Below are 13,597 nucleotides of genomic sequence, written 5' to 3'. Positions count from 1 at the left end.
GCAAGGCCCAAAGTTTTCTCCCCAGACTCTTTGATTTCCTTTTCCAGACTTGCAACTTTGTAATTTACCTCCTTTCTTTCCACTTCCTGACTTTTTTCCATTCAGCCTGCTTCTCCATCACTTTTCCTAAAGATTCTCCACATTTGTCGCAATTCACTTTAATTAACTTAACTTCCTCTTTCAGTACTGCATTTTCTGTCTTCATTTCAGCGCACTCTTTCATTACATTGTCATAACTCGTTTCCAGGCCCCCATACTTTTCAAACAGTTTTTCAATTTTACCTTCCAACTCCAGAATTTTCTTCACATAAACGCTCTTCTCCATTATTCCTTGAAATCCTGTGAAGTCTGATTCATCTTTCGAGTTCACGGCCGCCATGTTGCGCAGATGTAAACAAAGTTCAGCTGTGTGTGTGTGTGTGTGTGTGTGTGTGTGTGTGTGTGTGTGTGTGTGTGTGTGTGTGTGTGTGTGTGTGTTTTCACGAATGTTACAAGGCGGGATGCATGTAACTTATCTTTCGAGAGGGAGAGGAGGAGGGAGGGAAGGGAGATGGGGAGAGGGAGAGAGAGGAGAGAGAGAGAGAGAGAGAGAGAGAGAGAGAGAGAGAGAGAGAGAGAGAGAGAGAGAGAGAGAGAGAGAGAGAGAGAGAGAGATGGGAACAGTCTATGCCATTGGGTAATTTTAGACACAAGGCGGGACGCATGTAGCTTATCTTTAGTGATTGGTGGAGACAAGGATGGTGGGAGGAACACTAGGATTTTAAGGGCAGCATACGGCGTGTGTAGTTGGTATCCAACACATTGTACGGAACAACTGAACTGAAGAAAGCTCAGAAAAGAAATATGACGCCTACGTAAGCGTCACCGTATATGCTATTGGGGCTTCATGACGCCTACATAGGCGTCACCGTATTGAAGGGGTTAAATTTAATCTAACTCTGTTTTTGGCATGCTGTATTGATTTAAAAAAACATCAATATGAATCAGTAATAGCCAAGCACACAAAAAAAATTCATAGACATGAAGTACAGAGAGCATACTACCACAACATACAATCATGCCATGCACTACTGACAAGGACTAATAGTAAGCATTAACCAAAAAACCTAAAGCAGCAAACACTCTTTCTACTACTACTTTTGGAATTCATTAAAAAGAATAAGCCATTGATATGAAGATGGAATATTTCAATTGGCATTTTCTGTAATAATATGTTAACACTGTCTATTTTTTTATCTGCATCAACCAAGAAGCTACCAAATCAGCAAGGGAGCCATTCTATGAGATATTCTGGTTGAGGGACCAATCGTGGCCTTCATATAATATCATCAAGTAATGTGGTTCCCAGGGTAAATATCTACAAGTCCCACAACATGCAGTTGTGTCACGAGCTACTGACAAGGACCAATAGTAAATATCAACCGTCCCTGGTACACACAACCTCCCTTATGATAATGACACTCACCTGACTCTTTTTTCCACGTTATGTTTGAACACCTCCCTCAGATCATGCTGTGAGCAGGCACCAGAAGTCACCATGGAAGCGAGGCGCTCGTTCTTGAGGAAGATCTCATAATAACTCTGCACAGCATTGATGAAGGCTTCATCTGCTGCTATTTGCAGCTCTCCTTTCAGAAAGCTCTGTGGAAAAGACAAAGAAAACGTCTATAATAAGGCTTATTAATCTACTTCCTTCATCTACGAATTACAGTATTAACTATTCATCTCTCTCTCTCTCTCTCTCTCTGTACCAGCAGGGTAGCTTGAGATACTATAAAACACCACCATGAGGACCATGCTAAAGGCTCTGAGGTGGTGGCGTAGTGGATAAGGTGGTGAACGTGGGATCGGGCGGACGTCCTCTTGTAGGTTCGAATCCCACCACGTACAGCCTTAAAACACTTTGCCATTTGTCGAGTGGTTTAAAGTTACCTACATATCACCATGATACCCAGGTTCTAGGTGGTTACACCCAAGATGAGCTTGGGTGGTGATATGGGCCCTAATATGGGCACCACTATAAACAAAATTGCCTGCACCACTAATGGGCAGAAGCTGAACAGCGCTTCCCATACACTCTTCAAGTGTGCCTACAGGCACTATAGGCCTTACAAAAAAAAAAAAAAAAAAAAAAAACGAGGCCAGTCTTGTGCCTGCCGCATGACCAAAGTGATGCTACATGATATGGAGGACACAGTTCAGAGGAGACTGCGGCTGGTGCTGACCCAGGGCACTGACGCCCTCAGTAGCGACCCGTGGCTACTACAGATCACCCTGGCCACCAGCACTTTTGCCCAGATTGGCAACTGGCCCTGGCCACAGAAGGATCTCTGCTTTTGTCATTGTGTTTAACTTCGTAGGCATTTGTCTGCTGTTTTTTTTCTGTCCTGAGACATTTCATCTATGTTATTAAAATGAGTTTTTCTTGCTGTTGCAATTACTGCTTCTGCTGCTACTACTACTGCTGCTACTGCTACTACTATTAGTACTACTGCTAATCTCATAACCTCTACTTTTCCTCTGTTACTGTTATAAATTATGATGACAATTGTTAAGAGGCTAAGTGGTTCTTCCCTCGACAGCCAGGAAAACAGAGTAATCCTTTCTTCCTTTTATTTACTATATACAAATGATTAGTCTAACTCAATAGGCGGTAGACACCTAGGAGAATCCCTGTCTCGGTAATGTTGGGGAGCAATCGGTTAGGTGTGGGCGGGTTCTCTAGCGTGGGTGGCGCTGGGCTCTGGGTCAGGGTCGTAGAGGCCGGGCGACAGTGCCTGGAGTTTTACAGCTGGCCTGCTTCGATGATGCTCGGTAGCGACAGGCCGGATGTGAGTGGTTTGCCTGCTCTGGTCAGCACAGGGCTCCACGTCAGGGTGACAGAGTAGTAGTAGGGGCTCCGGGTGGCCCTTGTCCTGCAGTTGGTGGGAGGAGGATAAGGTAGGATGCTGTGCAGCATGGTATGGGGCGTGGCTGAATCCTGCGTCTTGGTGAGGCTCCTCGCTGTTACTGGCGGCATGAGGGATGGGATGGGGGCAGGCACCTGAGACAGCGACTGCTGGTGAGGTGTGCAAGGTGATAGTGGGCAGACATGCTTGGCTGGTGACTCATAAACTCCTGGGAGACAAGAAAGAACCTGGGGGCTATGCAGCACAGCACCAGAGTAAAGAGAGTTGCAGACCCTGGAAACTGGGTGAGTTACACCACGGAGAGAGAAACAGAGGGGGCCAGGGACTTGGGCAGCGTCACACCAGGCAGAGAAGAGAAAGACCTGGGGACTGGGGCAGCATCGTGCCAGGGAGAGAAGAGAGAGGAGAAACCAGATAGAAAGAGAGAGCTCGCTCAAGTCTGGTAGAAGCTGACTGGTCTCACTCCTTATATACCCCTTGGGCCTCCAAGGGTGATGTACTGCACATGCACTGGCTGTGTTTGTCTTCCAGCTGTGGTCCTGTCCTTGGCTTCACTGCCACTGCGTCCTCCAATGCCATTCCGATAGCACAAAGACCCAGTCACAGCCCATAGTTAAGGAATTGACCTGCTTGCTGAGGTGGTGATTTGGGTGGGAGTCTGTTCTCTAAATGTAGATGTATGACTGCTCTCCCTGGGCCACAGGCCACAGTGTCTCACACGTAGTAGAAGAACTTGTGATGATGGCGTGTGGAAAAGATGGTTCTTCCCAACAATGCCCAAGCAAACTTGATGTTAGAGGAGGTGGGGGATAGGGTAGGCCATCCATGTGTTCTCCATCTTCTTCATCAGGAAGCAAAGAGAGTTGGAGCGAGATGTGCAGCACCTTCTGCCCTCCCCGGGAGTCACTGATAGGGTCATGTAGGTTGTTCATCTTTGCTTGTCAACCAATCACCCAATCTTTGAGGAGCCTTCACCCTTTATGCCAGGCGGGGTCATGGAGGGGAAGGCTGCTATACCATGGTATGGTCACCTTTTGATTTGTAGCTTGAGCTTCCGTGGTGATTATGTCAGGTTCATGTTGTGTGAAGGAGTGACATAGGGTTACCAACTCTTGCCATGCTGAAGGGTGGCATGGTCCACTTGATATGTACCTTGTTGCTGGCTGGCTGGCATATGGAATAATTTGGAATGAAAAGTGTACAGTTTATAACCCTAGCCCTGTATCATAGGTTATCTGGAATGGCTATACTAAAACTCATCCGTACCTACCCATAGGGCGTTGGCCATGTCTGCCGTGAGACAATGCCAAATCTCCAATAAAAACAAACTACTCACTGTCCTGTAATCATAGCATTATCAACAAAAACGTTCTCAGAACATTCAGAAACCTTAATTAAGTGGTAGATGATATAAATAATTGTCATATACGAAAATAAATTAAGCTAGTTCATATACATGGACGGTGATGTGTCATATCAGGTCAGGCGACGTTACCACTCACGACCTAGGTGGAAATTTCTGGGGTGGTTAGGGGGGGGTGAGTCAGGTCGCCACGCACGTGTCGCTTCACTCCTCTGGTCACCACCATGGAAGGACCCCCTGACGCTTCCCCGTCATACACTGTCTTGCGCAGCCAGACCAAGGAATTCATATTCCGCCTTAATAGATATTTCTTGCAAGAGAAAGCAAATCGGGCAACACTCTTACCTTTAACTCAAGCAAGGAAGAGAACAGCTGATGCAGCCAGAATATCTGAAGCAACAGTGAAGAAGATTTGTTCCCGCCCAAACAAGATGTGTGAGACATTCAAGAAACAGCTGCTGCCTAACATTCCTCCTAAGTCTGTCATTGTGATGGACAATGCCTCCTACCATTCTGTGCAGCTTGAAAAAATGCCAACAAATTCATGGCTGAAAAATTACATCAAGGAATGGCTCATCAAGAAAGGAGAACAACCAGGAGATGAATTATATAAAAACCAATTTTACAATCTTACAAAGAAATACAACACTGGCAAGAAATCTGTGATTGACACCATCGCCAAGGATGTTGGACACAGGGTTGTGCGGTTACCACTGTACCATTGCCAGTACAACCCTATTGAGCTGATTTGGGCCCAGGTGAAGAGGAACATAGCAGAGAAAAATAACTACAAGATGGCAGATCTGAAGCTCCTTGTAAAACAGTCCATGGAGGAAGTTACACCAGCAAACTGGATGAATGCAGTGAAACACATCGACGAGCTGCGAGAATAGGATACAAAACTTGATGGGACAGTTGATCATGTTCTAGACTCGTTTGTGATCAATACAGCAGACACTTCAGACGAGGATAGTGACTCTGCATATGCATATCCTGCTAACAGTCAATAAGAGGATTAAGCCTCCAGGGGACACCTCTATAAAAAAAAAAATGCACCTAAGACTTTTACCTCAAAGGTGGTGTGGAAAATAAGTCTCCTCATTAATGATGTTCAAGAATAATTTCAGCTTTGGACAGTTAATGAAATAATTAAAAAGCTACTTCGATCATCTGTGTTTCTTTCAACCATTCAATATATTACTCTGTGTTTCTACTCGTATGTGCACTTATTTGACAAACATGTAAATTACTTGTCTCATTTTCATGTATATAACCAGAATCTTTATTGCATTTAATGTACTAGTATATAGCTGCATAGGTATTTCGGTCTCTTCTGACTTCTTTTAGTGAAGTCATGCATTAAAATAGGTAGAGAACGATCATCACTCCGTTTTCTTTGAAGAAGGTACTGGTATAGCAGTGGCAACGTCGCACCCAAGAGGAGCCACACCTTATGGGTAGCTATGGATGAGTTCTATTATAGCATGGGAGGAGCTTGTGGTGATAGTGTGTGGGTGAATCTTTCACTAGTACCACACTGCCAACAGAGAAAGAATGTTCCATGTCTTTGTTGATATTTGGGCTTTTCATCTTCACCTCATGCATAGAACGTAGTGCTCGTTGCAAGTACAGTAATCGCCCGCGTATCTGGATTATAGCAGCCAAGGCTCTGGCGGATACGCGAAATATCCGGATACGCGGAATTTCCTCTCCCAACCCCTTATAAATTGAGAAAAACATGTACATAACCCAAATGAAAGCATATCAAATGATTGTGTATACAATAATGACTTCCTGGAGAATGACAGAATGATAACATATTAGATACCTGCTTCTCTAGAAAATGTGAGGGTTGGGAAGGTGTCATCAGCAGCGTCATGGCAATCTGCTGTTTCACTGCTGAACTGGACATTATCTGAGTCATTATTAGTGTGTTGAAGTGAGATAATGATAGTGAAGTATTTATTGCTTGCCTGGTACAGCTTTCTACCTCTGTCAACATAATCTTTTATAATAGTGTTATTGTGAGATCTATGTGATGTAAAGTTGTGATGATGAAGGCAGTAAGAAAAGTAAAAGTGTTTAAAAAGATCATAACAGTCTTATGATATAAAGAGATGGTGGAGAAGCCTGGCAGTGAGGCATGGGGTGAGGCAGGGTCTTGGAGGGGGAGATAACACTAATGATGGAGGGGAGAGGGGAGGCCAGAATTGAAAGTCCAGCTGTCTCCCAACAATACATTTGTTTGTTTGTTTCTAGTTGTCTTCTCTTCTTGATGTTTCTCATTCTAATTCTCGTCAACTTATACCTGTCAAGCAAAAATTAGAGAGCTAAATGACACACCTCCCTACTTGACTACTGGCCACGTACTGTGTAGGGCAGGAGTCAGGCTATGACATTACCACACAAGACATTTAAAAATGGCTTTCTGATGGGAAGGGTATTTAATTATAAAAAAATAAACTATACCATCTGGTAATATAGGGTCTGAAGATTTTGGAGATACAATAGTAATCCCAAAATCTTAAATCCTCCGAAATTAAATATATAAATCCTGCATCTCCCTAAAGTCTGAGTTTAATTTTTTTGGAGGTAGGGAATTCGTATAAGTCAGATGTACATACAGTAATCGCCTGCGTATCCAGATTATAGCAGCCAAGGCCCTGGCGGATACACCAAATACCCAGATACACGGAATTTTCTCTCCCAACCCCTTAAAAAAAAAAAAAAAAAAAAAAAAAAAAAAACATGTACATAACCCAAATGGGTAAGAAAACAATGAATGAAAGTACATTAAATGTATAATCTGGAACAAAAAATAAGCAGTACAAGGTACAGTACAAGGGGTGGTGGGATGTACACCCAACAGTAAAGGCGGCGTCACACTAGTACTTTTCCGTCAACTTTCTTTGTCGCATTTGTCAACTGTAAACAAACATGGCTGCCCTGTCAAACCCCAGCCTGCTGCTATTTTTTCATTGCTATTTTTGGCCTTTAAATGTCTTTATGAGAAACTTCAGACAGCTTTGTCCACTCATAAACGACAGATTGAGCAGCTCATCTTGGCCATTTGCTTCTTGGAAGTTCTGCCTTGGAGCGTCTCACAGAGAAATGTAAACAAACAACTATTGATTGATTGATTGATACATTTATTGTTGAATTAATAAATAATTACAACAAAGGAGGAGGATGGGCCTTACCACCCACCCCCTGGGCAAGGACTTAAGGTTAAAGTATCACAAAAATAACTCTGGACAGTATACACAGCAAGAATACAAGTATTTCAATAAATAAATACACATATTGCACACCTTATTGCCTAAGACATCCCACAGTCTGGGAGCAAACTGAGGATATTCCCTGAGTATTTCCTTGAGGGTGGCAGAGTCTAGGAGATGGTCAATGACGCTGTACAAGTCATGCTGACCTTGTGGCCTAAATTTAGCAATGAGATGACATTCCATGATATAGAGATGCAGAGTGTGTCCCCTTGGTGCAGCACACAGCACACAGCACACACCAGGAGAAGCACTGACTTTCCAAAAGTATTTGTAGCCTAATCTGAGCCTCATTGCCACCCTGTCATGTGATGCAGTATGTCTCCCGTAGGTGTAAGCACAGCTCTGGGAGACATGTGCATAGTGAAGACTAGTGCTACTGCCCCTATGGCAACAAAGCTCCAACTGATCACTAATGCTACTTTGTACAAAGTCCTTAATGCTACTCTTAACATAACCCAGAATGTACTCAGTGCCAGGGTTCACTGTGTCATCTTGTAGGGCACACTGTGCAAGGTGGTCTGCTTTTTCATTTAGTGGGATACCCACATGAGAGGGTATCCAGATGAAATGGACCGTGGCACCAGCACCTTCAAGGATGAGATCAAGACACTTATTAACTAGGTCACAGTACATGGGGGAGGTGGATTGAAGGGCGTACAATGCAGCCTGACTGTCAATAAAGAAATATACATTCTTATGGAGAGGTGCCACAATGTGGAGCACCTCCAGAACAGCATACAGTTCTGCTCTAGTGGAAGACATGGGTGCAGGGAGCCGCCTGGAAACCTCAGTGTCAGTGTAGAGACTGGCAGAGATGTAGTCACGGATGACCAGCCCACATCCAGACCTGCTGCCATTGACTGACCCATCACAATAAACATGAATAGCCTAAACGTGTGGGTACTTGGACAATTTAATCATGAACATGTCTTGCAGCACATGAGGGAGCCAGTCCCTCTTGGGCTGATGCAGTGAGTGAATATCAACACTGACACGGTGAGGGTTCCAGGCGGGTTGCAGCGGTGACATAACAACGTTAATACAAGCCTCGACTACACCTACACTTGTCAGTACTCTCAAGATCTTCCTGAGGTATGGTGTTGTAGGAGTGCGAGGATCATGATACAGGGGGGTCAGTGATCCCTTTAGAGAGTCAGAGCCCGTGCATAGCATCTAACTAATTGTGCAACAAGTAATTTCCTGTACCCTACACATAATACTCGGCAGGTGCAGTTCAGCTCTGAGGACTTCAATCCGTGCAGTCCTGGGGCATCCAAAGATTATCCACATGGCTTCATTCTGTACAAGCTCCAGGGGACGGAGTTGAGTGGCACTAAACTGTATTAAAACAGGGGCGGCATAATCAATAAGGGACCGTATGAGAGATATATAGAACATTCTTAGGACTGGAATGCCCGCCCCCAGGCCCCTGTTGGCTAGCAGCCGAAGTGGTGCTAGCCGTGGCAGACAGAGGTCTCGAACATAGTGGACGGCTTGAAGAGACTTCCTAAAACTCATCTGAACACCCAGGTACTTGTGTATATGAACTCTAGGGATGGGGATGTTATTTACAGTGGGCAGCCAAGAGACCTTCCCTTTAGCTTGAAATTTTGTTTTACATTCATTAATTCACTAGTCCCATTTGGACACAGCGCTGCCAGTTGTGACAAAGCAACCTGGAGAATCCTGGGTGTGGGGCATTGGAGGAGTATGTCATCAGCATAGATGAGGACCTGGGTGCTCTGTGGAAAGGAACAGCACGCAATTTTGTCCATTAAAACATTGAAAAGCATTGGACTAAGACCTCCACCCTGTGGTGTTCCAAGCTCAAAAACTTCCTCAGAGGAGACTGCACCTTGAAACCAAACCTGTGCTGTTCTATTGTACAAATAGTCCCTGATCCATCCTAATAATCTACCTTTACCACCTTTGAGAATGAGTTCTTCCATAATAACATCATTGTTGGCCCTGTCAAAGGCACCCTTGAGATCAATGAAAGCTCTGCAGGTAGCATCCTTATTTATAAGACACTCAACAAAACAATGACTTGTAGAGTGACCTTTTAGAAAGCCATGTACATTGCCAGAGAGTACATGGCCCACCTTGTATATAAGCCTGTTCAATATTACCCGTTCCATCATCTTACACAGACAGCTGGTGAGAGAAATAGGGCGAAAAGTGCCATCATCTTAGGGTATTGGGATGACGATGGCTGTTTTCCAAGAGCGGGGAAGCTTGCCTGCAGTGAAAGACTTGTTAAATAAATCCAAGATAGGGTTGTCTACCTTTACCTCCAGGAGAGCATTGAGGATATCATAGGTGATGCCATCCTTGCCAGGAGCTGTTGACTTGCCCAACTTGACTGCCGAGAGGAGTTCGTCATGTGTGATAGGCATACAGGTGTCGTCCAGCAGAGGAACACTGTGGCAAAGCAACTCCATCCTTTGTGGTCTTTGCTGATCAAGCGCCTCCTGGTGTTCCACAGGAAGGCCAGAGAAGGATGAGGCTTCCTTCCACTGCAAGACGAGTTCTCGTGCCCTGCCTGCAGGATCAGGGTCACATACCTGCCGTCTGGACTTGCCCCGGACGCTGTTGACATGGTGCCACACCTCCTGGAGGGACCGGGTCCTGCGCATCTTGTCCAAAAAGGAGACCCAGTACTTCTTCCTTTCCTGCTGCCGCGATCCGTGAGGTGTCGAGCCACGGTAACCATGGCATCCCGTGAGTCTGTGTCTGCTGGGTTGAGCTGCCAACATCTCTGGTAGGCAGCGAGTGTCTGTTGGTAGTTCAGTATGACAGGGTCGGTAGCGTAAGTCCAGCAGCGTGGAACATGGGCCCTTGCTGGAACCCTTGGAGTCGCGATGAATCCCTCAATGGTGTGCAGGAGTCCGTCATACAGTGCCTCTGCATCAGCAAAGGAGCCCTTCACGGTAGCGTACCACGCCACCACATAACTAAACCATTTTTCGCTGCTAGGTTGGAACAATATATATGTGTGTGTGTGTGTGTGTGTGTGTGTGTGTGTGTGTGTATATAAATATATATATATATATATATATATATATATATATATATATATATATATATATATATATATATATATATATATATACAGGCAACCCCCGTTTAACGAAGGTTCACACAACGAAATTTCACTACAACGAAGGTTTCATTTTACTACCATCTGCTCGTTTAATGAACACCAAACTCGTTTTAACGAAGTTTTATCCAGGTAATTTTTTTCCAAATTTGAAAGCCCCACCATATCACGCAAGCTGACAGGCTTTTGAATACACCAGGAGCTGCTGGTACTAAGGCCTGCCTCAGGAAAAATCCTGGGACACCTATAGAATAAAGATCAAGATCAAGATCAAGCCTCTCGTGGACAACACGCGCAACACTCACTCCCCAGTCAAAACATAACAGCCTCAGCAGCAGCTTGTCTTCCCTAGCTCAACTTACCACCAAAACGCCCTGCAATTGGCCTAGTGTTCGTAAGAAGACCAGGAAGTCTCTTACTCTCCAAATGAAGCTAGATATTATTCACAGACATGAGAGAGGCCAGAAAACTATAGCAGTGCTGGCCACTATCTTGACTCCATATTATACTGTCTCTAATTTCAAGTCAGCAGACTCTATTAAGGAGGCTGGTGAGACCGTATCTTCCTTGCAAGCTAAAAGAACCACCTGAACTCTTGACTCTATAATGGATAAAATGGAAAGCCTTGTGGAAATGTGGTACATAAGTTTTGTATGCAGTACAATGATGCGCACTTTGTTTACATTCCACAGGTTGCCGGTTAGTGTCTTTCCCGTTTCACTCTTCCTCCCTTCATAAAGTTAAGATCATAAACATTATAAAGTTACATACATACATACATACATTAGTGTACATTATAATGACTTAAATTAAACTACCTAAATGTTTTACTTCATAATTCTTACTTTCATTAAACCTTTTACTGTACTATGATGCTTTGCTTACTCTCAATGGAAGTTCAAATCAGGGGTTAAACTTATTATAATCGGTTCGCTTAACGAAGTTTCGCTTAACGAAGTGTTTTTTAGGAACGTAACCCCTTCGTTAAACGGGGTTGCCTATATATATATATATATATATATATATATATATATATATATATATATATATATATATATATATATATATATATATATATATATATATATATATATATATATATATATATATATATATATATATATACACATATATATATAATCTACAGTAAGTCCTCGTTATACGGTAGTTCTTTATCCAGTAAATTCACAGTTACGGTATTTGGAAATTACTACCCTCGATTCGATATAAGGTAAGAAAAATTCACAGATACGGTATCCACTCATGTCATCTGAGAGGGCCCAGCGTGGGGGAGCAGGGATGATGACGTCATCCACGCCACACCTCCCTGCCACTCACAGTACTGACTTTAACTTGACCACCCTTGGAGCCTGTTATCTCTTCCCCTATCCCCCTTTTTTTTTTTTTTAACTGCATTACATATCACTTACATGCATTACTAATTAGATGAATAAATGGAATATTAAAGGGTCTATTGTAAGCACAAATATATTCATAATAATTATGGCAAACATTTAAAGCCTACTACCAGCGGCAAACCATGCAGCAACTGATAAAGGGCACAGATGGGCCTGGCAAACCCACTATCAGTGAATGGTGCAAGTTGTATAACATTAAGCACGCCTTAGATAACATCAAGTCATCTTGGAACGAAGTGAAGACATCTACCATGAACTTGGCATGGAATAAAGTATGGCCAGAATGCGCGCATGACTTACCAGGCTTCGCTGATGATGACATCGGTGTGATCAGAAATGACTTAGTAAATCTGTGCCATAGGACTGGCTTTGATGAAGTTGATGATGATGTTCAAGATCTTTTGGAAAGCCATACTGAATCTCTCTCAAATGATGAACTTATAGAGCTAGACAAGGTAGAAAAAGAGGGAGACGAGGAAGAAGAACCTGTGCGTGGCCTGGATATCAAAACTCTTAGAGAATGTCTTGGTGGTATCGAAAAAGCTCTGGAAACCCTGAAGGAACGTGACCCAAATCCTGCCAAGAGTAGCAAAGTGGCTCATGACGTAGAGAAAAGTGTTGAGATGAAGACAAATGTGAGTATTGAGTGGTAGGAAAACACAAGTTGAGACAAGGTACTTTATTCCCTATATTTCTTTATTGACAGTCAGCCTAGGCTGCATTGTATGCCGTTCAATCCACCTGCCCCATGGACTGTGATCTAGTTAATAAGTGTCTTGATCTCATCCATGCCCTAGAAAGTGCCGGTGCCACGGTACATTTCATCTGGATACCCTCTCATGTCGGTATCCCGTTAAATGAAAAAGCAGACCACCTTGCTCAGTGTGCCCTACAAGATGACACAGTGGACCCTGGCACTGAGCACACTCTGGGTTATGTTAAGAGTAGCATTAAGGACTTTGTACAGTACAAAGTAGCATTAGTGATCAGTTGGAGCTTTGTTGCCATAAGGCCAGTAGCACTAGTCTTCACTATGCACGTGTCTCCTAGAGCTGTGCTTACACCTACAGGAGACACACTGCATCACATGACAGGGTGGCAATGAGGCTCAGATTAGGCTACAAATACTTTTGGGAAGTCAGTGCTTCTCCTGGTGTGTGCTGTGTGCTGTCTGCTGCACCAACGGGACACACTCTGCGTCACTATATCATGGAATGTCCTCTCATTGTTAAATTTAGGCCACAAGGTCAGCATGACTTGTACAACCTCATTGACTATCTCCTAGACTCTGCCACCCTCAGGGATATACTCAGGGAATATCCTCAGTTTGCTCCCAGACTGTAGGATGTTTTAGGGAATAAGGTGTGCAATATGTGTATTTATTTATTGAAATACTTGTATTCTTGTTGTGTATACTGTCCAGAGTTACTTTTGTGATACTTTAACCTTAAGTCTTTGCCCAGGGGGTGGGTGGCAAAGCCCATCCTCCTCCTTTGTTGTAATTATTTATTAATTCAACAATAAAT

At 43.7% G+C, this 13,597-nt stretch overlaps 1 protein-coding gene across 19 annotated transcripts in view; it reads right to left on the bottom strand.

Moving 5' to 3' along the window:
* The window catches only part of LOC123517573 (calcium-dependent secretion activator-like), a 1,686,808-nt gene that overhangs the window by 1,429,601 nt on the left and 243,610 nt on the right, over nt 1-13,597 (bottom strand). For all 19 annotated transcript variants that reach the window (XM_045277817.1, XM_045277814.1, XM_045277824.1 and 16 more), the window contains one exon: nt 1,466-1,641. In XM_045277817.1, the coding sequence (XP_045133752.1) occupies nt 1,466-1,641 (176 nt within the window). The remainder of the gene's footprint in view (nt 1-1,465; nt 1,642-13,597) is intronic.

This window comes from Portunus trituberculatus, chromosome 42 (assembly GCF_017591435.1).
Source record: "Portunus trituberculatus isolate SZX2019 chromosome 42, ASM1759143v1, whole genome shotgun sequence".
Classification (NCBI taxonomy): Eukaryota; Metazoa; Arthropoda; class Malacostraca; order Decapoda; family Portunidae; genus Portunus; species Portunus trituberculatus.
This window is presented reverse-complemented; position numbering and strand designations above follow the sequence as displayed.